This window comes from Scophthalmus maximus, chromosome 2 (genome assembly GCF_022379125.1).
Source record: "Scophthalmus maximus strain ysfricsl-2021 chromosome 2, ASM2237912v1, whole genome shotgun sequence".
NCBI lineage: Eukaryota > Metazoa > Chordata > Actinopteri > Pleuronectiformes > Scophthalmidae > Scophthalmus > Scophthalmus maximus.
The window spans coordinates 13112152-13139212 of NC_061516.1; the positions used below are offsets into that span (position 1 = coordinate 13112152).

Below are 27061 nucleotides of genomic sequence, written 5' to 3' on the forward strand. Positions count from 1 at the left end.
CAATTAAAAACACATCAGCGAGCCACACGGTTGCGCTGAGTGACGTCGTCCTTAATCACCATCGACACGGACACCGGTCCATGTTGAGGCTGTCCCACATACAGTGTCCTGCTGCCACGAGTACCCAGTAGCAAATGCGGATTACTCCACCGCTGCGGATGGTTCCCATCGAACAACGTCACTTTGAAAGGTTTGTTAAAAACTGCGGTGTTCAGCTGCTTTAGGAAATTAGAGGAAATGTTTTTCAACACAAAGCTATTTACTGTATGTGGCCTGTTAGATAGTAAAAGTCCTCAGGAGGAATCGATTTGCTGACTGAGCGACACAAACTTACTTGTTGTTGGAGCTAGTTTTTCCATGGTATTTAAAAAATAGGAAGAATATTGCTTGACTAAACCTTAAATTTCACTTCTAATGTGTCACAGTAACTATACTTTGGAGTGTGCTGGCTTTTTAAAAAAGAAGAAGATGATATAGCAGCCATTCAGCTATGATAGTTTCAGCCTGCTTTTCCACTCTCATCACACTCTGCTCTCCTCCTTTTGACCAAATTTGGATTTTGGTCAAAGGCTGATAAAATTGAAAATCCATTCTAAATCTTAAAACTTCTCCTTCAGCAACACACAGGAGCAGTTACAGGTGCACATCCATTGGTGGGGGTTTTTCTGCCCTTAATGGGTTTTGACCCCCCCCCCCCCTCGTCTCTCCTGCCCCTCCCCCGAACAACTCCAGTGATTTGCCCCTTCGCTGCGCCACGGTTCGATATTCAACGGTAGTCCTGTCCTCCTTTATGCTCTTCTTCACCTTTCCCCGACTCCGACATATTCACTCTTGTCATCGGCCGTTTCTCCTCTACTACCGGAGAGGCCTAAACGCATGACTCCGGGGGGCAATTCAGCCCAGCGTGTTATTTGCAGAGCCGCGTGTCCCTGCAGGACTGGTTTTTTAAATGGTCTGGAAAATACCCAGTTAATGATGAAGAAATGAAGCCCCTTTGTATAAACACACACACAACCATAGTATATATTGTATACATTGATGAGTTTCTACTTAAACAACTTCAACCAACTGTCTCTGAAAGGTCCACAGGAATTTGCATGTTTTCGTTTGAAGAATATATCAGAAAGTAATGAAAGTCCAAGCCACTTTTCGCCACCCATTTTCGTCTGAGCGTTTTGCAGAGCTGTGTGTTTTTCCTCTGCACCGAGGAGACACCAGCCACTTTTGCTCCAGGATTAGAACGTTTATTGACTGCTGGTCATAATGTCTCATCTAGATTAGCCGGTGCTGTCATTAAGGCCACAACGAGAAGCCCTTTAGCTTTGTTGATGCTGCAGCAGAGAGAGAACCTGCCGTCTCTTTTTACAGAACTCATTGTCCAACCCATCTATAACAGTAGAAAACAACAAGCATAGTTTGATGAAGAGCATATAGTGTACAGTGAGTCATTTGTGTGTCGCATCTTACAAAGACCTATAGTCAATTCAAGTTATGAAATTCTAACAAATGCACAATGGTGGACGGTCCACGAAAATCCAACAATATAAAACTGTCATTCCAACATGTTTTCATAATACGCTGTCAAAGTCAAATTCAAATTCACTTTTCATCCACTAGCAAGCTGCTGTCAGTCATGCTGGCACCCGGCACATGGAGAGCAGATTTCAGATCGAAATATCTGCATGAAGCAGATATTTGCTGGTGTGTCTTAATAATCAATTACAGAGACTGCAATATGATAATTGAAAAAAATTGAACAAATGGCGATAGATGTTCACAGTCACTGTGAGATAGGTATGAGTATGTTTAGTCACACTGATTTCTATTTATTAAACAACCACCTTTGTGCTATTTTAATTTACTGCCACTGCTTTCATCAGTGTTGAGATTCTGGCCTCTTAAAAAATATCTTACAACACTCAAATAATACACAACGATCTGGAAATGCAAACCTGTGTCCTGAAGGAGATACCCTCTCAATTTTTGATCTATAAAAAGATGCTGTCCATGTGCATTTAAATAAATCAAGAAACTAAATCAATCTCACACTTGCACGAGCAAGTATTATTATATTCCTCCTCCCAAATCATTAACAGATGAGCTAACAAAGATGATTATGTGTTTTATTGTACAGTGAACACTGGTCTCATAAACTATATTACAATCATGTTATTAACTCATGAAAAAATACATTGTTGCTGCTGCTGGAGGCGCTTGAAACATCAATGTAAATTGAAATTTGGATCAATAAAAAGACCCAATTTGAGTGAGGATGTTTGGCTAATTGAGCTGCAAAACACATTCGTTTATTCAGATGTTCCTCAGAGAATTAGAAGAGTGCTGTAATTTGTGAACAATTTATTAGTATTTTCTGTTTGTTTGTTTCTTTGCAATGAGGACATAAAACAAACTAGCACAGTGAGCGACCACATGGATAGAACAGCTACAAAAGTTTGATTCGTTTGCATTTAAACGGTCGGTCAATCTGAATCCAGAGGTTTTCAAACAGCTCAAGTTCACACGCCTGAAAACTGGAGCTTCAAGTAAACAACTGACTTGCTCTGCACAATTGTCCATTTATTCTACACGTAAGATTGGACTCGTGAAAGTCAAATCATTTCCTATCACATATAAAACTTTCATCATATAAAGATTTCCTTTTTTTTGAAAGGCAAACGTGTGTTCGACAACATCAAGTAATTGAAAGGACATGACTGGTAAATAAAATGAAAAATAAAAAACATTGACCAAAACAATGCTTCCACAGCCCTGAGAGAGGTTTTTGGTCAAATGTGTTAAACAATCACAATCATAATCTGTTATGTAATGATAAAAACTTTTTTATTACATGGATAGAAGATGCAAGTCTGTCAGTATGTGTAAAACACTGAAATGTGACAAAAATGCTTCAATAACCCTCTCTGCAGCCTTCTCCTACAAACGAATTAGTTTATTGCTCGATCAGAGTTGGATGAATGTATGAACGTAATGAATCAAATTCACATGGAATTTTTCTTTTCTTAAAAGCACTATTAATTGGCTAGTCAATAGACAATCATACCAACATACAAATATAGAGATTTATAAATACACAGATCTTGGCAGAAATGAAAGTCAATAAATAAATAAATAAGTAATGTAATATAAATAAATAAATAAATGAATAAAAGTGCATTTTAAAAAACAAAAGAAACAAAAGCATAGATTTGCCGTCAAAAACCCAAGTGTGCCTAGCGTTGTCGCTCAGGTGTCAGGGTGGACTACCAGACTGTGCCTTCGCTCATCTCTGAGGAGGGCTGGGACAGCTGGTTGGTGTAGCCATTGTCACTGAGGGACACCGTGGTGTAGGGCGTGCCGGGGCCACACATCTCGCTGGAGATGCTGTGCATGGAGCCCGGACCCCCGGGCTCGGGGCTGGGCGAGTCCACGGGGTGGTGGTGGTGGTGATGGGACACCGAGTCGGAGAAGCACTGCACCTCCTCTGGACAGTGTTGGCCCGCATGGTGGTGGTGCTGGTGGTGGTGGTGCTGGTGGTGCTGGTCGATGGCCCCTAATGGGGTGCCAGCGGGGCCAGAGGAGGGCACGAAGCCCAGGTCTGCTGGTGTCTGAGCCTGGGACGATGGTGGGCCTGGGAAGTACTCGTAGTTCCCCCCTGAGCCATAGTACTCCCCGTAATCTGTGGTCATGAGGAGGAGAAGAAAACACGTCTGGATTGGTGCAAGGTCTATGTCTGAATTTAAAGAAGAAAAAACATGAACCCATTTTCTTTTCATTTTCTAAAAGCCCTTTGTCAAAAGACAGAGACGGAAAACACCCCTCAGCACAAGATGGCTTGAATGAGAAAAACAACGACACACATTTCATTGCCATTCTAATGCGCCTGCTCATCAAAAGACCATCAGCTCCGTGTCCGGGAATCCATCAGCCGCCCCGTCCGCCCCAATAACACCGCGTCTCACCTCCGTAATAAGAGAAGTGCCCGAGCTCCGCCGGCTCCGCTCGCTCCCCCAGCGCCCTCATCCTCCTCGGGCCGCGGAAGAACACGTGTCTCCGCGAGCCCAGCGCGCTCAGCTGCTTCATGCGTCTCTCCTTGGACCTGCGATTCTGGAACCACACCTTTGGTTTTTTGTTTTTAGGAAAGGCAGAGGGGAAAGAAGAAGCCAATGTCAGACGACATGAGCACCATGGGTGCATCGTGACACAAGCAGGACAATCAGATTATTACAAAGAAGGCATCATCTAAAAATGACTGCTGATCCCCCGCGAGGGCCGTGGGCCTTTCAGCCACCACAGCGACGTGTGACAGAACTGTGTACACGTTGTACCAGGCCTTTTTATGATGACATCATTGTAATAACATTTGAGTTAATTAATAGACTTTAGATATTATTTTAATTTTATTTTTTGGGCCATTTAAAAAAAATAATACTGATACGCTGGAATAAGGGTTTGGTTGGTGCAAAAATATCACTTGCGCAAAAGGGTAATTTGCACTGCGCACTGACTGAAAGACCATTCACTTCTAATGCGTTTCCATTGAATTAAAGGAAGGTTTTGAAAAAATGTATCCCTGGACCTCGTTGCTAAGTGACCCCTGCTTTTATTGGCGTGTGCATGAGGGTCATGGGAGTGAGGATCGAGGGAGGAAAATAAAGAATTTGGTTGACAAAACCTCAATTGGAAAAATAGGGGGAGGAGGAGGAGGAGGGGGAATCGGCAGAGCATGGGGGTGAATTCTCTCAGGGTGTGTGCAGTGTAAAAAAAAACCAACCCACTCCCACTATATATTGCATATTTGTGTCCATAAAAAAAATCGTTACGAATAATCCTGTCTGTTAGCCCTCGAGGCACGTGGGAACCGGTTCGCCTGGATGCGGACGGCTGTCCGATAACGGGTGCATTCTGGATCCCATGGCGTATATACCCAAACCCCGCGGTGCGTGTTTTCGTTTCATTTCCTTTTGAATGTCCGCCGTGTACTCGGTGTTACCTGGATGACTCGCATGCTGAGGCCCGTGTCGCGCGACAGCTGCTCCCGGATGTGCCGCGTGGGCTTCGGCGTGGCCGTGAACGCCGCCTTCAGCGTCTCCAGCTGCTTGGCCTTGATCGTGGTGCGCGGCCCGCGGCGCTTGCCGACGGCGCCCTGCTCGTCGTTCTCGTTGCCGCACGCGTCCTTGTCGGACAGGTGTCCCGTCTCCGAGTCCTTGCCGTCGTCCCGCGGGTCCGGGGAGTCCGGGGACAGACTCGGGTCGCTGGACGTCGTGACTGCAGAGCGCAGAGGACAAGACACTTTTGAGCTGCACACCGACAGTCGCACGGAACCGATTATGAATGCATATCATTTTTAAAGAGGGTGTCAGAAATTGATAGTGAAATATTCCTCTGAATATTACACAATTATCAAATTGGACTGATGAAGTATTCAGTCAAAAATAAATAAACAACAATAATAATGTACGCTACTCACTTAACCTTTCATTTGTGAATACTTGGTTTATATCAATAATGCACTATAATATTTCCATATATCGAATGTGATTTGATGGCTTGCTTCTTTTCTCTTCTTCGTGTTCACCTGAGAGCAGGACGGTGTCCTTGCCGTTGCTGCTCTGGTAGTCCTCCTTGCAGACGAACTTGAACTCGTCCAGCACGTACAGCTCCTCTCCGGTGGACAGCTGCTTGTTGCACATGACGCACGTGAAGCAGTTGAGGTGGAACACTCTGCTCTTCGCCCTGCGGACCAGGTCGCTGGGCAGAATCCCCTGCGCGCAGCCGCCACACTTGGTGCCGAATCTCCTGCTCGGGGGAGGGAGACGCGTGAGCCCTGACGCGATGGTGTCTCTTGATGGCACCGTGAGAGACTCTCACAATTAACGGTGCCGTTGTACAATTTGGCGCAACCGACACGTACATTCGACTTCAGGCCCAGAGGTCCAGGCGGACACCGTGGAGCATGTTATTAATTGCTATGAAGGCATGTTGCTCTTCAAATTAAAAGTTTGATCATGTTGCTACGCAGAACTGATGCCCCATGTCACATTTAATTGCGTAGGGAATAATGATTTGTACAATTGTGTGTGCAAAGCTAGTTTTGTCCCCACATTTTCCTTTTCTTGTGATTCCAGAGAAAGGGGGGGAAAGATGATTCCCCCACATGGCCTTCAAAAAGCACCCCTTGCCCCCATCAGCGTTTGTAGACTCTTATCCTTTATAAATGTATTCTATATTTGCATTTTTTTCGATTTTTCAAAACCTACCTTGCATTGTCAAATGTCCAATTGTTTTTTTTTAATTGTCTCAATAGAGGTTTCATTTGACCAAAGTTTCATTTCCTTTTTTTCTTGGCTAAATAAACATGCAGGCACATCCGATGCTCACCTGAAGAAGTCATTCTTGCAGTACAGCTTCCCCTCTCGTGAAAAACACTTCTCGGTCAAAGTGCATTTGCACTCGCAGCACTGGACGCACTTGATGTGCCACGGCCTGTCCAGAACTTTGAGCAGGAACCTGTCGAGGATGGGCTTCTCGCAGTTGGCACACTGCAGCATCGTCGGGAGTTCTCCCCTCCTGCCCAGCGGCGTGTGTGTGTGTGTTCGTGTGTGTGTGTGTGCGTGCGTGCGTGCGTGTGTGCGCGCGCGCGCAGGATAGACCAAACACTCTGCGTCTGTCTCCAACGTGTCGCGTCGGTGTTGACCCGCTCTATTGGGTATATGATCCAATAAAATCCCCCGGCAAAAAAACAAAAACGCATCCAAGATATAATCTCAGCAATCACACACCGTCGCCATCCGCGAGATTAAACCGCAGGCCAACAATCCACGCGTGGCTCCAAACAAAAGGTCAGCTGGTGTTGGGGGGAGACGCCATCAGGCAGCATTTCTGAAGCCAAGTGACACACTGGCGATCGGGAGCCGCTCCATCAGGCTGATCCGAGGGGTGTGGTTTTGAGGGTAAATAAGAAATAAAAAAAAATAGGAATAGAAAAAGGAGAAACGGGGCTACCCATCGACGGCGATCACGTCAGCTCAATATGTCCCGAGTGGTGTTTACAGTAGGATGGAGACGGAGCACTTGTGTCGCCCCCCGCGCGTCTGCGAGCTCTCGGTCTGAGAGACAAGTTGTGATGAGCGCACCTCTCCATGCTCAGCCAATAGCCTGTGGAGAAGCCCTGTGACGTCAGGGCCGGGAAACACCTATAGGAGGACGTTTGGGTTCACTCCCAATATGCATGCTTCAGTATTATGTAAAGAAAGAAACAACATGATAACGCCACGAAAGGAAATCAAAATAAAGTTAAAAAAAAAAATAAATTGGCGATTCCACCAATAAGACGTCGAAGCAGATTTTAGATTAAGAAGATTTATGACTCATCAGTGATTCTCTTCTCCAACTGCTTATTAAAGATAACAAACCAAGTCCTTATTAGAAAACAATAACATTGTTTTAGTTGTTTTTTTTTTGTAATCTGCAGGATTAGCCCGTATCTCTCTGAAGAACAACCCACAGAGAGATATCATATGAATAGATTATTCTCCGGGTTGAATCCGACTGCACCAGAAAGGAGCAGGCCCTCGTCCCTGCAGCAGCTGTGTGGAGGAGGAGTGCAGGTGAACGTGCTGCGCACACATGCTTTTTCCACACTCACACACACACACACACACAGATTAATGTCGTGGCCCGGCGTCACTCTTCGTTTGTTCGTGAGAGGACAGGATCCCTTCATGTTCTATAATCTCGGGCCCCCTCGCAGATCGTTATCGCGCCGTGTCGGTGCGCTGGGGACGGAGATAGCGTGTTTCCCAGCCCGGTCTCCCGACTCTGTTTTGTCCCTGATATAACACCCGGGGGGCCCCGAGGTTTATATTGTAAAAATGATCAAAACGTGTGAAGGAGTTGATATTAAAATAATAATAATAATTTCCCTCTTATTCACCCCAATACCTCGCCAGCATATTACTTTCACTGCTCATTTGACCACAATGTCGCTTTTTCTTCTTTTTCATTTGACAGCTGATTTCTTTAGAGAAAAGATAGATCGGTCTGTTTTCTAATAATTGCTGAAAAAGTTTAGTTTTTTTGAAGTGGCAACCATGGATTCTTAAAATAATCGAACAAACAAGCTGAAACACGGAGCAAGTTGAAGGAGGTAATTGATTCATTGACCCTATAGGTGCTGTCTTAATATTTAATTTAAATCTTCATATTTTTTCCCCCTCAAATTTGCCTTATGAATAAGGCCATGAACAATGAACCTTTAAACACAATGCATTATATATGTATATATTTATATGCTCTTCAAAAATATGAGAATTTGTATCAACTGGAGACAATTTGTTTTGACTCAATGTAGAGTTTGAGCTCAATGACCAGTGGGATCATGTATCTTAATGTACAGTAAACTTTTGTTTTTTTTCTTGCACCCCTAGGCCTACATTATGATAATGTTTTGCTGGACATGGAGACTTCAGTAATTTCTATTTGAACACATTGCACAGCACCTTAATGCATTTTCAAATGAATACCACAACATGAATCTTGTAGCCACTGATTTGAGCTTGAATTTTAGTCTGTCAGTCACAATTATCCAGGTCAGGGAAGCAGCTGATCACATTGATACTGTAAATATATATTTTCTTAGCATTCGTTCAGATCCAGCTGTGAAATCATTTATTTATGTGAGCTACAAACAGCGGTGGTGTATACACCTTGGCCAAGAGGATCAGCAGTCACACGCTGATTAAAGGATGATAATGTTCACGTACAGTATAGATCTGTCAATTTGTTGGTATTTGAGAAAAAGGAGCTGTTGAGTGGTTAAGACGCAGAATGAAAAAAAGGAGATGCACAAAGAGGCAAAGAAAATATTTGCCAAGACAAAGTGAAAAATGGAATGATTTTTAGAAAACTTAGCTCACGATTTGCTCAGTCACTTGTTTTTCTATTTGTTTGGGTTATTCTAAGAAGGCTGGACATGTCTGTAATTTCTCTGGTTGGCCGATAGACTAGAGGCACACAAACCAGACAGCCAAATTGCACTATTATACTGATATTTAATTGTCATTAAAAGGTGCAAAAAGTGTAAAACCAAACAGTATAAACGAGGAGAAGCCGAGCACCAGCAGAGCTCTCAGGACAGACCACCACCACCAATTAGAGCGAACGCTAAAGACCTCTGATTCTACTCTTGATCCTAATCGGATCTCAGACGTAGCAGTGGGTGACAATGAAAAGACCAGAGGGGAAAGTAATTATCTTGGTGGTATACTAAGTGTGAACAGTGTGGATAAGTGTCTCCTTCTGGGTGTGTGTGTGTGTGTGTGTGTGTGTTTGTGTTTACTCGAGCCCAGTGAGCCGGCCCCCCAGCATCACTCCAGCACACGAGAGGTCCGTGTGCAGCACTGGAATCTGGCAGGGTGCACGCTGTTTGTTTTGGAATGGCTGGGGAAAAAAAAAAAAAAGAGCATGTCATCAGTATTTGTTAATTGCAGCTAATTGGCCCTAACGAGATGAACAAGGCCACCCACTGGGAATATTCACACAAATAATTTGTAGAAAACAAAATTAATTACTAGATGCTAATTAAAGTCAATTAAAAGCGATTAGGCGGCGGCGGCGGAGCGGGAAAGTTACAGAGAGGAGGGAAACACCTTGCAGCACACACACACACACACACACACACACACACACACACACACACACACACACACACACACACACACACACACACACACTATGATATGAGCTCAAAGAGCTCCCTCGTGCAAAACACTGTGGCCACTACAGCTTATCAAGGTCCCCAGCGTCCAATCAGAATCTCATGATAATACCACAAAAGGTTTAATCAAGACGGTTCATTATTAACCTGTCTTCCTTTAAAATTAAAGATACAGTTTGCTCCCAGTTTTACTTGACTTCAATTGGGCGTCTCTACCGTTTGGTGGAGCAAATTTTCAGTTGTTGACCTTAGTTCAACCTTGATCGAGCATCTCTATTGCTCAGCTGAAGTAAAGCTGATCAATACGCTTCTTTCAATTTAGTTATTGGCAGGAAAATGACAACTGGCATAAATCACTGGTAGAGTTTTCAGAAGAAAAGTTTTTGTTTTTACCTTCAGCGGTTTGAGTCTGATAAAAATGTGTTAATAAGTCTATAAAAAAACCCATATCCTGATTATAACACTTTCTCAATAGGATGGATCTCATGTTATTCTGTTGCATATATGTTAAAATCTATTGCATAGGTTTTATGTGTGTATTCTTACCATTTTAACCTGGGGTGTTACTATCCAGAGGCATTGAATCGAGACTGTCGAATCAGGATTAACTGGAGTTGGTTGTAGATTCTTGATGATTCAATATTTCTACAACCAGTCGCTCCTTATTCAACGCCTTTGGATAGCTATGACCTGGATGAATGAGAATCATCTTGCTAAACACATAGTGTAATACTCAGTCAATAGAGGCAAATTTAAGCACAGCAGCATATATGGACAACTTTTGCCCAATAGATGTACCTTCATTGAAATGTGTGGGGAATCCTTAGTTTTCTTACATTTAAATACAATATCATGTGGTAATAACTTCACGATGGTAGGATTTGTAACAGACTGCATACATTTACCTAACCAACAGTCAGCCTTTAACATTGAATGTCATAAAAACACATATCTGTAGCTGAGCAAAGTTTAGAATCAACCCGCCGCCTGTACCGTCTCTGCTCTCAGCCACTCGGACCTCAAACCCTTCAGATTTTCAAGAGCTGAGAAATGGTTAGGGCGACCTTTGGTCACAACACGCAGCCACTGTCTCTGGACAGTCTGTGCTTGACTGAATCAGCATAATGCATAACTGTCATACAGTGTGGACTTGAAGAGAGCAACTCCATCTGACAATGGCAAACGAAAAGGTGAATATGATGCCATTTAAGTAGATGACTTAATGTACACTAAAACAGTAAAAACCCATCAATGCAGGCTAACCTGCACAGAGAGAAGAGTAGTCCGATCGTGACCACTTCCGCTTTTGTGTGAAGCAGAGCTGCAGCTCTTTACATCTTCTGTAAAGATGATGGTTTGCACTGCCCCCCGTCATCTGTACAGAACCCATGACGTACAGGGAGTGAAGATAACCCTCCTAAATGACACCCTAATGTCTCCCAGAGATAGGAGCCTAAATTAAGTTAATGTAAAAATCCTCCACGTGTATAATCAAACAGCTATTATGAATTAGAGAGAAGTCCGTCCTGCTGATCATTGGTCTTCTTTCCCCCCGTCAGAACAAAAATTGCTCTCGGTATACAGTCGGAGCTGTACTGAAGCATCCAGTCGGTCGTTTCATGCACAACACTTGATTATGGAGATGGTGAAACGATGGCGGCGGGTGGTGGGGGTTCAAGCAGTGTCGCATTGTCTGCATGAGTGAGCGCCAGGCGTGAGGATGCACAGAGAGGGAATCCCACCCCACGTTGAGGGGCGAGAGACGGAGAGAGACAGAGAGGGAGTGATCTGCCTGAGGGGCCGTTCAGTGAGAGGGCCCAGGGGACGGTGTGGCCCCCCGGCCCCCGGTGATGATGGTGATTGATGCAGGCACAATTCAGACACCTCAGACGCTGCAGCAAATTAAAAGGCTATTTTGTAAAGTTGTAAAGGAGCTGAATGGCAGGCGGGAGCGATGAGCCTGCACCCACGCCTCCTCCTCCCCTCCCCCCGCCTCGCGCCCTCCGCTCTGCCACACCATCAACTTCTGTTTAGTTTCCCTGGTGTCATCAGAGCCTCGGGGAGGACAGAGAGCTATTACGAGCCTTTCACGCTCACTCGTATTGGACACACGGCTGATGCTGCTTGTGCACACAGTGCGAGTGTGTGTAAGTGTGTGTGTGTGTGTGTGTGTGTGTGGAAGGGGAGGTAAATATATATCCACGACGCACATGAGGAGAGACTGTGAAGCGATCTATGAGTCAGTGGATGAAAGGAAACAAGCAAATATTGATCTTATGAATAGTTTTTAAATTCTCTACAAATGTCAAGAGTAAAAAAAAAGGATCACCTTTTCCTCCCTCGGCTGTGCATTACACTCTCTTTTTCTGCACATGATTTAAAAATCATTTATCCTCAAGTTGAATATAATTGACCCGACTGACCTGAGGATGCACCCGTTGCTCGGGCGTGTGTCCTAGCCCGGGAGCATTGTGTGTGTGTGTGTGTGTGTGTGTGTGTGTGTGTGTGTGTGTGTGTGTGTGTGTGTGTGTGTGTGTGGGGACAGAAATAGAGAGACAGTCTGTGCCATACTAAACGCAGAGCAGCCTTCTGGGACGACGACTCTCATGCCAGAGGTCACACCGGTGTCAAGTGGGGAGTGGGCCCAGCTGAGCTGCCTTGTCCCACGCATTGTGCTCATCAATGCAGCTGCTGTCAGTGATCAGGAGTGGGCCGGGGGGGGGGGGCGCGCAGGCTGCGTTGGTAGAAAGGAACGTGCCTGTGTGTACATTCAGGGGGGAGGCGGTGGGGACAAGGGACGGGGAATTGTTGGAGCTCGGGGGCATATGGTCGTCCCGCCCAAGGAAAAAGGGCCCTTTTCCACGCAACACATGCCAAGTCTCTCACAAGCAGGTCACCTGCTTCAGATCTCCCATCTAAAGGACGGAGAGACATTGGACATGATCCAAATGCGTTTAAAAAATCTTTTTCTAAAAGGTACACGGTGGTCAAAAACTACTCTTCATTTACATTTATAGCAATACAAATCCCAGAACAAAATTTTATTAAAATTAGATAAATAGTCCAATAGATCATTTTTATTTACAGCTCAAGATGCTGTACATTCTTTAAATAATAATTTAAAAAAAGCTGCATTGATAATACTACTAACAATAAACTAAAGATGAGAAGGGAGAAGAACAACAACAATTGGACAGACTGAAATGGAAATCATTTTCAATAGCTCATCTTTAATGCAAGAGACAAATAAGAATAAAACACAAAAACACACACAGTGTGTTTGTTCCCGCGTGTTTGCCGTCTGATTATCATCCTCTCCTATGTGGTGCTGCTGTGATCTCAGTCAGGGGTGATATTCTTCGGCCTGGAGTGCGGAGGCTTGAGGCGCTCAGACCTCGCGGCCCGGGGTGAGTTGTAATCAGTCCTACCGCAGTAGGGTCACGACTCCTCCTGGAACGGTTTGGACGGTCCCACAGCAGCTCATCACCTGCTCCCACCCTGCCACAGCCCATCCAGCCCAACACTGACAATACGGCTGGCGAGCCCACTGTGTGAATTGATCTGAGCGTACACAGATTTGTGCGCCCCGCTATGGGGTCACCGGGGCTGGTTAATGTGTACACTGGCGAGTCAATACGAAAATATTAGCCAAACAGCTTAACAGAGAGAGAGAGAGACGGGGGGTGGGGGACAGAGGCAGCATGCATGGAAGAATGAATGTGTGCATGTGTCCCAGTCCGCCTCCCCTGGTGCATCTGTCAGCCTCTCATCTCCGAGTCGTATGCGAGCAGGCGAGAGACGTGGATGCGGCATTAGAATAAGAGTGGACTGCAGGAGTGCCGTAGACAGACTGAGTCCTGACGCCGCCGCCCACCCCCGTCCTTTTCAGCTCGGCCCTCTCCTACTCCACCCTTTCATTCCAGCAGCTCTCTGGGACCGGGGCACGTCCCAATGCACTAAACAGATGGGCGTCTCACAAAGGGCCCGTCTTCTTGGCAAGCTGGTGTCCTACATGGCTGATTACACCTAAATACAAACCCGGAATTGATACAGTTGCTTGTGCAATGGGGTTGCAAGGCGGACACCCCCCACCCCAAAGGAACAAACAAACAAACAAGATAATGCAGCTTGAAAGCCGTTTGCAGTTGTGGCAAATATTCCAAAAAGTATTGCCACTGTTACTCTCGAGAAAAGTTTAGGAGCTTAGCCACTAGCCAGTCACTAAAACAATCTAAGTTTGGTTCTTGTGTTTCAATCATTGTTCATCACCTGTATTTGCTTTATGACTTTATTATAAATATAAGATAAGTGGTAATTAATTGACAATATCAGTTCAAAATTATAAACTAAACTTTTTCATTTCAACTTATTCCTAGATAAGATTGATTTATGCCAACCAAGTCTTTATTCTTGTGGATTTTTCACATAGATTATAACTCGATCCCCAAAAAACTAAATTGTTAAATGTGATCTAGAAGAGAATAATTGCAATCATTAATCACATATGTTATCTATATTGTTATAAATACAAGATATGTTATTTCTGTATTGTTTTTAAAACCCAAATGATGTCCCGGGTCAATTTGACCTGAACATTACCAAAGGGTCCAAAAAGTGAACATAACACAAGGGTTAAGAAAATTCTATCAATCTACAGTATTTGTTTAAAAAAACTTCAGGGAAAGTGGATCTTCCCCCTCTTTGTTTCGAGAATAGAGGAGTTTCACGTCTTTCAACCCGGACTGCATCACACCACAGTGTAACAGGGCCTGTGTTGGCTCAATAAAAATGGGAGCATTAAGGTGCTGTTAGGATGAAGAACATAGACGTGCAAAGTGAGTGGTAGAGAACTGAGAAACTCAAAAGTAACAATTTCTTGCTTACGGTAGGATAAATGCAAACTAAATACTGTAAACACAATCAGCCACTGGTTTTAATGTTGTGTCCAATTTGTGTAATTATCTCAACTGTTTTGTGAATTTCAGAGAGACCCTTGATCCAATCATCAGACTCCCGATCAATGCTTTGGATAGTCACACGTGAGATCACAATTGTCCCGTCGTCTTTGCAATACATTGGAAGCTACATGAATTGTATTTGAATAGTGCCTTTCTTGTTAGGGTTTGGTTGAACTGGACCCAAAATGCAGGTTAGGGGGAAAAAGGTATTTAATAAAAGAAAAAAAAAACAGACCTCTTCTCTCAAGGGAAAAAATTGAACAAAATCCAAAGACTATACACACACAAGAGGGCACAGGTAACCAGACACAGGTGAGACACGTTGGGAACCGATGCAGACGAATCACAGGGAATCACAAGAAACGTTAAGTAACAGAAAACCAGACACAGGTCACAAGAAGTGAATTACAAAATAAAACATGATACAAAACTCAAGCTGCACAAAACACAAGGGACCACAAGAAAGTATAACAAATGCAGAAAGCACAGAAAGCATATATAGTTGTGTGTATATTGGAAAAGCAATCCACGTATTGTTAGTTGATTTCTTGCTCTTTGTTGTGTATATCGAATACACCTGTCGGCCTAAATTATTGTTCATTAGATAATAACGTGCATACTGTATAGGCACAAAAATACACCTGAGTTTTGAATTTTAGTTTTTTTTTACGTTGTCAGTGTGTTTGTGTGTGCACAAGTACACGCACACACACATCTGAGGCTGCAACAAGTCCTCCAACCTGGACGACTGTATGGGTTTTTACAGGAGGACAGTCTCGAGACTGTGTGTGTGTGTGTGTGTGTGTGTGTGTGTGTGTGTGTGTGAGATAGAGAGAGGGAAGTGAGTACATGCCTGTAGCCAGACTATCCACATTTCTTTCATCAACATGAAAAAAACAAACTGGGCTCTTTATCAGGCAGCTGTGTCCTTTCCTTCGTCTCAGACGACCCACCCATCCCTGTCTGGCCCTCCCAGATATGCTAATCACCATGTAAGAATATCCTGTCGGATAATTACCATACATTACCCCGTGCTCATCTCCGGATTAATTCTTAGCGTGCATTATCGTGCGCGTGGGCTCCTTTTCCACGCCCGGTGTCAAAGGTGAAATGTGGGTAAATACAATTATAGCGGCGGAACGCTGTGGTGTGGAATGTGCTACCTCGAGGACATCGTCTGCAGAGTGAGATGGCTGCACGAAAAGGATTATCTCCTCAGTCATAAACTGTCCAGCCTGCTGGATATTTTAGTGGCGATACCACCACCGGAGGCTATTTTCAGCTGTGGATATCCTCGAATTATCCTTTGGTTTTATATTCATTTGTATATCCATGTTTCAGTATGGATCGCGTACATGGTTTCAACACAAAAAAAATAATTAAAATGAGAAAAATGTGTGTGTTTGTTTCAGCAGTGCAGAATTACACACCGAAATATCTGAATTGCCATGATTTATTGTTACGTTATTTTATTATATATCAATTGTCAAAAGATGCACCAAGAAACAAAAACCTGCAGCCTGCATGAATTCTTCCATTTAACAAACAAGAGAGAGATTTAGTATTACTAGACTGATGTTACCGCTATTGAAAAAAAAATCCCAGATTTGACTTAAGTAGCAAAATGAAGCTGTCGACATGATTCCAGTGCACAAGTAAATCATGTTTCCCCAAATCATTTCCACATATTTACGTGTTTTCAAAACTGACACTTCAAATCACATCCGATCCATATAGACAGATCAATTCATTGGGACGATCCCTGTATCGATAGCTCCTCCCCTATTTTCACGTCTTATTTGAATATATTGAGTGGACCATCTGTAAGCCATTCATCTACATCAAAACACCATTAGAAGTGCCGTCCCCTCCCACCGGCCCTGCCTCCAGCCTCGTCAGCACAATCACATCAGAACATATTATGCTTATGCTGCTGTGTGCAAGTAAAAACAAACATATACCCCCAAAAAATGTAATATTAAGAAGCATTGTAGAGGAAATAATTTTTCTGCAGGCGGGTCTGGCTGATATTGACGATCAGCCGGAGCGTGGACACAGGAAGCTGCTTTAATGCGGTCCTGCTGACAACTGATGGCCGCGTCTCTGTCTGCTCTGCACACCTTTCACCGGGAGACCCGCTGCAGCGGTTGCACACATGACCCTTGCGAACAAACCGTAAAAAGCACCATTACAAGAGTAATGACCAAATTTAACAGTTTGCCTCGGCACACCTGGGTTCCCTTTGACAAGGACCGTATATTTCCTTTGACAGTCCCGACGTCTCCGCAGTGCACAGCCGACCGGAACTGAACCGGCAGGGTCAATATCCCCGGAGAGACAGAGGAGGACTCTACTTTAAAGACATTGTGTATTTGTGGGTTCTCATTTGTGGCTGCATTACAGGCCCAGAGGGAAGAGAGGGGGACAGCCTACAGAGCTCCCTGCCAATTCTTACAACCCTGAATGAAGCAGAGACGACAATACCATGAAACCATGTACTGTCTGTCTGAGGGGAGTTTGATTAGATCTTGGCCATAAGGTGGTTTCCTTACACGTACATTTTCAGTGCCTTGGGAAAAAAGAACCGAATATGCCAGACCCGTGTGTGATCTTGTGCATTAAATGTGTTGTGGCGTTAGAATGTAACCAAAAGAGTGGGAGAGATGGATATGAAAACCTTTTCTGCATCAGTGAGCAGTAGTCGCTGTAATAGCCCGAGGCAGCGCCTGAAGTCTCCATCCTGACCCTACAATGCTAATAAGCTAATCTGTTTTCTCCCAGTGTGACCTGAGGTTTTACGCAGCATTACGGCCACCTAATAGTATTTGCCTCAAATGAGTTAATTGGTCACACGATAGCAGGAGTACTAAAATAGAACAATATTCTCTTCGGAAAACAGCGACTGCAATTTTTCTCAGGGAAGCGGTACGCAATCAAACCAGAAATCAACCAGATGACACCTTTAAGTTTAGGCAGATATAACTTGTAAATATGAAAAAGACGGATCATTATATTTTATTGATATGTCACCCATGGAGCCTCCATAGAGACATAGGGTCAGTGGGTGGGGGGAGTCAGGGGAGCGCACATGGGGAAAAGTGCTAATTGACCGACACAGCAGGGCAGATGATCACGGCTCTGAGCATCCACCAAGCCCCGGCCGCTTCCGGACTCTTGACCAAGACATATGCTCATGACAAAAACACAGAGTGGCTGCAGGCACCTCTAATTGTGACCTCAGACTCACACCCATACACCCACCACACATCTCGCCCCACCACCAAGAATTGGGCGTGGGCACGTCTGGCATCTGATGCTGCCCCCTCAACCTGAGACACAATGACACTATGCAGAATTGGTATAATCCTTCAAATTAGTGAATGTGGAACCAAACAGCAGCCAGTCAATCCGTTTCTCAGACAAAACAACATACAACAATCAATTTCCAAAGATGGCAACAAGAAATAGAGAGATTTATATTTAATAGTTTTGATGTCATTCTCCAAAGCAACATTGTCTGAGTCTATTAACCTAAAGTCCCGTGTACAGAAGTGATCATTTGTCAACTTGACTTTAATACTTTTATTTTCAGATCAACTACAATAGTCACTTCCTACACAGGTATATAATCATATTCATTCTAATGAAATAGCAGCTGGTGGTGAATGCACATAATGAAGCCAATACTTTAACTTTACACAATCTATATAGTGAAATTTGACATTAGATAGATTAGATATATAATAAACAGTGTGGTGAGAATTGTTCTGGATAAGTCCATGACGTTGCTGTGTTTGAACATCAACTACTCTGTACATCTCCGAAACATCCACATTTCATGAGCAAGTAAAAACTTGACTTGTGATACGCTGATCAAATCGGACAGCGCCATTACTGTTATTTCTGCCACGCCGAAAGCTATTTGCACTTGCAATTGATCAGTTGCAACCTCTTGGTTCCAGCAAGTGGTGGTGTGATCACTGAAGAAAGAGAGAGACCAGTGGAAGGAGTCAGACACACTGGTTCTTTGCCTTGTGACCTCCGATAAAATCACAGGACCTGGGATCAGCGCTACTGGCTCCTCTCGGTGGAGATGGTGAGAGATCAGAGGAGGCGTGACGCCGTACTCCCTCATCAGCAGTTGTCAAGAGATCGGAATCAAATCTCTCTCAAGAGGAAGAAAGGTTTCTGTAGATACAACTACTCTCTCTCTCAATTTCACAGGGCTGCTGCTAGCATACCGTCCTTTTTTTTTCTGTCCCTACTCATGCATGAGACAGGTGATGAAACACATCACTGCATCCTGCTTACCCCCAGAATGCTTTTGGGCACCGCAGCCATGGGAGAAGAAGGAAGACGTATTTTGTCAGTTGAACAAAGCTTTCCTGTTTGGGTTTTTTTTGTAAAAGAAGAGGGAAAATCGATGTCTATCTCCAGTTTGTGGAGGCACAATCAATTGTTGTGTGGGCCTTAACCTCTCATCGGAGATGGGAGAACAATAACCCACTGGTCATTTCATGGTCACAGAAGACTTGGGGAGATGGCCTTTGGTTGAGGTGTTTGCGTCCGATCCCAGGCGTTGTGTTCTGTATTGATTTCGTCTTTATGCTCTGTCTCCAAGAACCTGCGCCTGTTCACTCAGACGGGAGGCACGTCAACCCCTCCGTGCTCAATTTGGTCTCCGAAGCTCTCTGAGGAGACCTGCTGTATACTAATTTTATGATAAGTATTTTTTTCTTCTTCCTATTCTCCCTTTAAGGGTGAACCAGAGTACATGTAACAGTATATCATACCACTGAAGATTCATATTAGAACAGGATCAGTCAGCATAGTCAGATTTAAAAGAGAAAGAAAATACAAATAAATAAATGAGGAGTTATGGGAGATTCATTTTGAAATAAACCTTTGTCATGCATATCACAAATTATGAACCTCTCCTCCTATTCCTCTAGGTGGAGTTTTGTAAAAAGTCCATTTTAATTTCTGTCAATTCTATTTCTCACCCAGAGGATTTAGCTGCTTTATTTCACTGCATCTGTTGTGATTTGTTACACCCCATGCCTGCCTGCAACCAAAACCTGAAAATACTATTAGTCATTCAAATATCTCTTTTTTTGAACCCCACATGATCCATGATTGACATAGTATGAGCCTCCGAAGCATTAACATAGTGTGAACAGAGCTTCTAGAAAAAAAGATTCCTCATGTATATCCATCTTTGCTGAAAATGCGTTTCAATAATACCACCGACGTGAGTCTACTGATGTGAGCCAAAGTCAAACTTCCCTGGGTGATGCGAGTACGTCGACAGGCGACGCATCACATCACACAGGGCTTTGCATCAGGCAGCTGCCAGTAGCTCCTCCGGTTCTCTTGAGAATCAGATACGACTAATGTGTGAACGGCAGCTCAAAAGTCATTTGAAGGAGAAAAGAAAATAAAAAAAATTCTACCTGCGACAGTAGTTCCCAAACAGTGGGCGAGGCAAGTGCTGATAGAGGTTAGGTAAGATAGATAAGGTTAAGGCATTTTTTGCAGAAGGATGATGAAATCTTCTTTTAATGTCCAGGCCACACAGGAATAGTTACGATCAAAAGCATTTATCTACGAGCGTCGATCAACTAATACTGCACAAAATGGAGGCCACACAAAGGGCAAAACACACTGACTTAAAAAAAAATGAGCCTTTACTTATCTACTGACATTAAACACACAAAACAAACCAATACTAGACTCCCTGTCTGGCCACAAAACAGGAGACAATTCAGGGCAGCAAAAAAACAGCAGAGGACAAAGAGTTGGACAAGGAGTTGACGAAAACCGCGGAAAACAGGAAGCCCAGCAGCAGCAACCATCAATCAAACATCTCCGAGAAAGCAGCGGCAGTGGGAGGTTCATATGACGCTCCACTGACGACCTAATGGGATTCAGGAGTTGGTGATGAGACCTGAAACGGACAGAAAGTGCTCTCTTGGCAAAAGGTCAGATGACAACGCAGCACTCCGGTCAAACCAGGGGCAGACAATCTTACATTGAAGGTAATTCTACGTCTCATGTGAAGCAACCAGCTCGAGCTGGACCCTTGTGCTTTCATTTTAAACAGCAAGTCTCAATGTCAAGAGGTGTATAAAATGACTCATTCATTGTTTTGGACCACACAGCGGTCCGTCTCTACTTGCTCTTTGAAACTTTCCAATGCAATGGTTGTTTTTTTCTCAAAGCTCTGGCATGAAGCGGAGAATGAAATCAGCCTGCAGACAACGGACATGATGTGGACAGATAGAAAAGGAAAAATGAGGCCATCTGTCAGTGCTTGTGATGAATGAAAATGGGCCTCGCTGGCTTGACAGTTCTCTTGATCAGTCATGTTTTGTACATTTGTGGCAAATTACTCCAGCAGACATTGCTGGCACCTGTCCGTCAGACGGAGGGGAGAGTCTGATGTCTCGCAGACAGGGTGAGTGACAAGGACGAGCGTGGGGAGAAAAAACGACCGGAGGCTGCGGTGCTAAAGGAAAGACGAGAAATGAAAACGGGGAAAAAAAAAGCGTACAGGGTGAGAAAAGCCATGGTGAGTCCTTTGTGCAGAAATTCCCTTGAGTAGAGCAGCACGAGTCGGTCTGGGGCTAATTCATGTCAGAGTGTACGCGCTGTTTCCTTCAGAGGGCAAACAGAGGGTTGATAAGATTCAAGTGGAAATGAAGTTGGCTGCCTGATTGAACAGATACAACACCAGTGAGGAGAACAGCCCATCCTACTTCCTATATATGTGGAAGAACCTGCTTCGCATTAATAAAAAACAGTTGAAATGGGTGAAAACACATTGGCAGAGTTTTTAAACGGCAGAAGAGAGGTGTGTTTGTTCTGAATATGTGATAGTTCTTTTCAAAATGCAGCAGTGAATTTGTATCTTTCCTTCATCACGAGCATCCGATATGTCTGGCGTATTTCAATTGCATTAAACTCAAGGTAAAACGCAAAGGGGAAATATTCAAATATGAATTTGGTATACGAGGAGAGAGAGATAGTTACAATTGTCATGTAAGCTGCTTGAACATTTTCTGATTCAAGTATATAATCGGAGAATAATAATTTGATATAAAAGCGTATTTCTGTCTAACAGAAGAAAATGTGTTTTGAAAATGTATTTTGTTCATGTGAAATGATAATAACAAAACACAATAGCATGGGTGTTTTCTCATTGATGTTATACTTAAATAAAAATGAATCAATATTATACATATGATCTGTATTATCAATATAAGTAGAAGTCTTCAATAAAAAAAATATTCTGTATTTAGGGCATTTTAAATAATACACATCATTTTTCTTTTTTTGTTCATTATGTTTTTACTCCTTTAGTCAAAAGGAGACACAAAACAAGTTAAACAATGAACAACTTGTTGAGCTGATACGTAACATTGAAGCGCCAAACTGATTTTCTGGTTTTAAACCCCTGAAATTCTCTTTCTTTGGTAGCAAATTGATATTTACATGAAATGTCAGTTATTAATGTAAATGTTTTATTTTTTTTTATAATTAACGTTATCGTCTGAAATGTCTTTATCCTCCAATTTTTTTTTTAATCCCAACATTGAAAACCCTCCAATTAAAAGAACGGGAAGCTGAGAAAAAGGTGTGGACGTGCATTAGGGTTGCAGTTAGAGGCAGGTGAGAAAATAAAGCAGATGGTGAGGTCGGGGCTCCGTGTCGAGTGCATTATGTGCCGTCGGGCTCGGGGAAGCAATGTCTAAATTAATATGATGTGTCCACCTTTGATATTTAAGAGGATTATACCTTGTGTTCCAACACAAGGCCCTGAATGACCTGGGACGAGAAGTGACACGCAGCAGAATAGAATTAGCGGCTCCTGAAAGACTTTCATTCTTTGTTAACTTCTCCTCTAATCCTTATTAGGATGTGCAGGTCTGAGGGAGCGGGTTCGAGGGGCTGCGGGGACATGTGCCCCCATTGTGCGTCTGATGGTTAATCATGCTGTCATGGCAGGAGGAGGGGTAGGCAAATGGGAAGAGAACGAGGGATCAAGAAAATGCATAAAGGCCCCCTGCTCTTCATGGGTGTTACCCGGTCTGGCTGAGCTCTGATCCTCGGCCCCGTGGCTTTAAGCGTGGAGTGCGGAAGCACCGGCTCCCAGCGTGTGCACACACACTAAAATTTCCCGCAGGCTTATTAAGGGGGGGGGGGGGGGGGAGTACTCATGGAACATCAGTGAAATTGACATCGTAGAATACTTCATTTTCATTTCATCCATCAAAACCATTTCAAATCTTTGATTTCAGTTCCCGACTGAACAGATCAGTTTGTCCACACGGAGGAATTGACTCCTGAGTTTGTTTGGACTGGCACTTTATTTCATGCATGATTACGTAATTTGCTCAAATGAACCAATTTACTGCGTTTTAGTTCTGTGTTTCATTAAAGTTGAGGTTCTCATTCTCTTGTACATCTCACGGTTACCAGTCCAATTTCAACATCTTTCTCACACGTTTGACGAGTCTCTCCGGATTTCTGCGACCTCTTAGTTTGCCTCTCAGCGGTGGTAAACACCATGGAAACACAGAGCGGCAGTCCACTTCCTCTAAATCTTCCGAGTACAAGTGACTTATATCGACTAATAATTTGGTTTATGACATTGTCGGTATCCTTTCTTTTTGATTTTCCCGCTCAAGACTATCAACCCTCAGTAGGAAGTAACATCTTTGTCGGGTTTTGTCTGATTTGTATTGGATGTCGTTACTGTTTCGTGGTGACTTGAGGCAGACTGGCTCCAAATGCGAAGGCTCCAAAAGGCAGTGTTCAACAAACAGAAATAGGGTGAGGTTGAATTGTCAAATTGGCTTGGGGAGTTTCCTAAATCTTGAAGTGACCCGGAAGTGCAGCATCCATGATAAGAGCTGTTCGGATTCTGCATGGGAAAGTACCTTCAATGCTTCCTTTCCTATCTCCTTTAACACAGAGTACACTGGAGCTTCCTATGTGAGAGTAAGGAGATTTAGACGCCCCCCACAATTCATTGCGGCAGCGATATTTAACGTGGCGCGCCATGCAAGGATGTAAACGATTCAATCTGAGACTGAATCGTTTTCTACTTCAAGCAGGAGAAGTAGAAGAGTCTGAATTTGAGCCAGAAGAGACGCACGTCATCATGTAAGTAACTGTTACATATGAATCATTTACATCTGATGTCACACGGTGGTAAAACACACTGAAACATGCTGATGGAGCCGCTGTGTTTATTGTAGTCCATCTTCGGAAATGTGTAGAATCACCACGACTGACGCACGTCAATAACATTCGTAGTATAGTGAAAGTGGAGTCGGATTCTCTGAGAACCGCTGTCGGCTTTTCTTAAGTCCCATCAGTCCTCCTTTTACGCCTTTCCTTGACCTTCATGACATTTTCCACTGAGGTCAAAGAACAGCAGATGGGAAAAGACGGTAGGAAGGACATTTGACAGTTTGACCGCACCCCCTTGTCAGAGGCAGGACTTTACAACTACAAATATTCCCTATTTTTTCATCAACACAGCTGTCACTGCAGAAAGGAGAAATGAAACGAATGCATGCATGATTTCAAAGAAAGGACTGTATCGTGCATCAAATGGAAGATAGGTAGATTGTGTCTCCTGCCCCGGTGATTGTCCACACCTATTCCTCACCTGTGTCTCACCTGTGTCTCGTCACGCCTGTGCCCTCCTGTGTCTATTTAGTCTCCGTGCTTCCCTTCGTCCTGTCACAGTCCGGTTAGTTCCCCGTGTCTCTTGCCCCGTTGCGATTCAGGCCCCATTCATGTTTCAGTCAGTCTAAGTCTTTCACCATTCAGAACATGGGCATCTTTCCAGACACTGAAAGCTGAATTTTGATCAACCAGACCCGTTGCTCCACTTCCCACGCCCTGAAGATACGGGGTGCAGTCGAATTGTCCTTCCTATCTACTATTCCTTGACCTCAGTGGAATTTGTGGTTAGTCAAGGAAGAGGTGAATGGGAGGAATCCGACTCGACTTTCACTGCACTACGTCATGACGGGACGGCGGATGTTATTGACGTGCGTCTGTCGTGGTGAAACTAAAGATTTCCGAAGATGAACTACAAAAAACGCAGCAGCTCCATCCAGCATGTTTCAGTGTGTTTTACCACCGTGTGACATCAGATGAAAATGATTCATATGTAACAGTAACTGACATGATGACGTGCGTCTCTTCTGGTTCATATTCATAGTCTCCTACTTCTTCTTCTACCTTGGATTGAATCGCTTACGTTCGTGCGAGTGCGTCACGTTAAATATCGCTGCCGCAATGAACTGTGGGGCGTCTATGTCTCCTTTCCTCTCACGGAGGAAGCTCCAGTCTAACCTATGCTAAATGAGATAGGCAAGAAAGCATTGATACTCCTTTCCTATGTATTTAGAGAATCCGAACAGGTCTTATCATGGCTGTCGATGAAATACTTACGGATCACTTCAAGAAAATTTTACGATTCGACCGTACTCGTAGTCTCTATTATTATTATAATTCAAGATTATCCATGTGAACAGTCTCTCTCTGTGGCAGAGTGTCATCTATACAGAGTATTAATGCGTTGTATGATTTGAGATTTAATAGATATCCATTTTCATCAAACAGCCACAATATTATCCACTGTGCCCACGCAATATATACAGTCACACTTAATGCCACCCCGCAGCACTGTGAGATACACTGGAGCCCTGTGTCAGAGCAGAATTGTGCATCATGTCTTATCTCAAGATAAGAACCTGAGTAACAGGAATGTCAAAATGTTATTTGTATTTTCTCCAGGTGTTCACCTTCCCCCATCGCCCCTCAACCCCACTCTCCCGAGCACCAAGCGACTTCCATCAGATGCCACGGTGCACTATAGTCTGACCCCGGCACGCTCACATGAGCACTGTGGCACAACACCATCATGTAAATGAAGTCGGTGCCTTCGGGAGACCATTGGGTTCTTTTATCAGGAACACGCCTGCCAGAGCAGCTCAGTATTGTCCGTCGGCTCACACCGGTGCACAGAGAGCGTGCGGGAGTCGCATTCACGGCCCAAAGGTCAACATCAATACTGATGCAAACACAGCCGCATACACAAAAGGCAGTTCGGGCTGTTGCCTACTTGTTGTCGTTGTCGTCGTGCTCGGCGGGACTCCTTTCTAATTCTCAACAATGACAAAGGGACATGATTTACATATCAAACCCTGCATGTGTTTATTCTCTTTGAAAGAACAATTTAGGAATTCCCTTCCCATATCCTCTTGCTCATATTTGACATTTCTCCAAACCAAAAAAAAAAAAAAAAGCCACTGGTTTCGGAAGATAATATGTAATCCATATAGTATTAATGGAAACCAAATAGATTAAGGACTATTTTACTATTCTAATATACCAAACAGTGCGTGACATTGACAGCAATGTAACCTCCTGATTATTCTTACGCCGGCAAAGCTCACCATCAAAAAGTAATTAAATTATATACTTACAAACATTGGACTCGTCAAGCGTGTTTGTTTATCCATTATTAGAGGCAGAGAGCTTCCATCCTGTGAATAAAAATCAGGGCTGACCCGAGTTCCCCAACCCCCCACTCCAACTACTCCTCCACAGTTATATCTGAGGCACCTACAGTTACGGTATGAATTTAAACCATTGTTTTATAAATTGGCCTGGATGGAAATGGACAAATAATCAATATAATGTGTGTTTCGCACAGAGCAAGCTGTGTAGCGATAAATTGCCAACTTATGCTGAAGCGAGGTGATTTGCAAAGGAATTTTACAGCAAATATGAACCATTTATCATTCAAATTTACCACAGCAGCCTCTGTGGTCGACTTAATTTCACGACGACTAAAACTTTACTTGAGTTAAAATACATATGATACAAACACATATAACAAACTCTGACCCTTTTCTGGTATAGCGAACGAGTTTAACCCCCGAGTCGCTTTCGAAATAACCTTTTTTTCAAGAGCAACGACATCACTAGTACGACGATCCACTGTCCTGTCGCTGGCTTTTGTGCACCTGCTTGCGTTGTGCTTCTTTGCAAAGAGTCGAACACTCGCCGTGCGTTACGTTTACACAAAATTGGAGATGCATTTATTTTTGAAAAGGGTGAAATTTGGTGCCAAGGCGAGCGACAATTCAGCCACATCTTTTCTTTTGGCAACGAATGCAAGTTATAACGACAATTACTGTTGTTCCCATTTAATATATAGTATGTATAAAAAAACCCCGGAATAAATGGCATAATTGTAGTAGTTAGAGCAAATTATTACACTTGTGGGTAAATGTTCTTTAAGCTGCCATTCGAGGTGAGGAGGCTTCTCTGCAAACTGGAAAACAGCACAGCGGAGCAG

At 43.7% G+C, this 27061-nt stretch overlaps 1 protein-coding gene across 1 annotated transcript; it reads right to left on the reverse strand.

Annotated features, from left to right (window-relative positions):
• Positions 1-2343: 2343 nt before the first annotated feature.
• LOC118300593 (LIM/homeobox protein Lhx1-like) lies at positions 2344-7227 on the reverse strand. The gene is made up of 5 exons (XM_035625113.2): positions 6379-7227; positions 5576-5796; positions 4991-5265; positions 3960-4116; positions 2344-3676 (listed from the first exon to the last, which is right to left on the reverse strand). The coding sequence occupies exons 1-5, from the start codon at positions 6546-6548 to the stop codon at positions 3261-3263; spliced, it is 1239 nt and encodes a 412-aa protein (XP_035481006.2). The 5' UTR covers positions 6549-7227; the 3' UTR covers positions 2344-3260.
• Positions 7228-27061: the final 19834 nt, after the last annotated feature.

Coding starts and splice junctions, on each gene's coding strand:
- LOC118300593 (XM_035625113.2), bottom strand. CDS start 6,548: ATGCTGCAGTGTGCCAACTGCGAGAAGCCCATCCTCGACAGGTTCCTG. Junction 5,797..6,378: donor TGCAAGAATGACTTCTTCAG/GTGAGCATCGGA, acceptor TCCCCCGAGCAG/GAGATTCGGCACCAAGTGTG. Junction 3,677..3,959: donor GCACTTCTCTTATTACGGAG/GTGAGACGCGGT, acceptor TCATGACCACAG/ATTACGGGGAGTACTATGGC.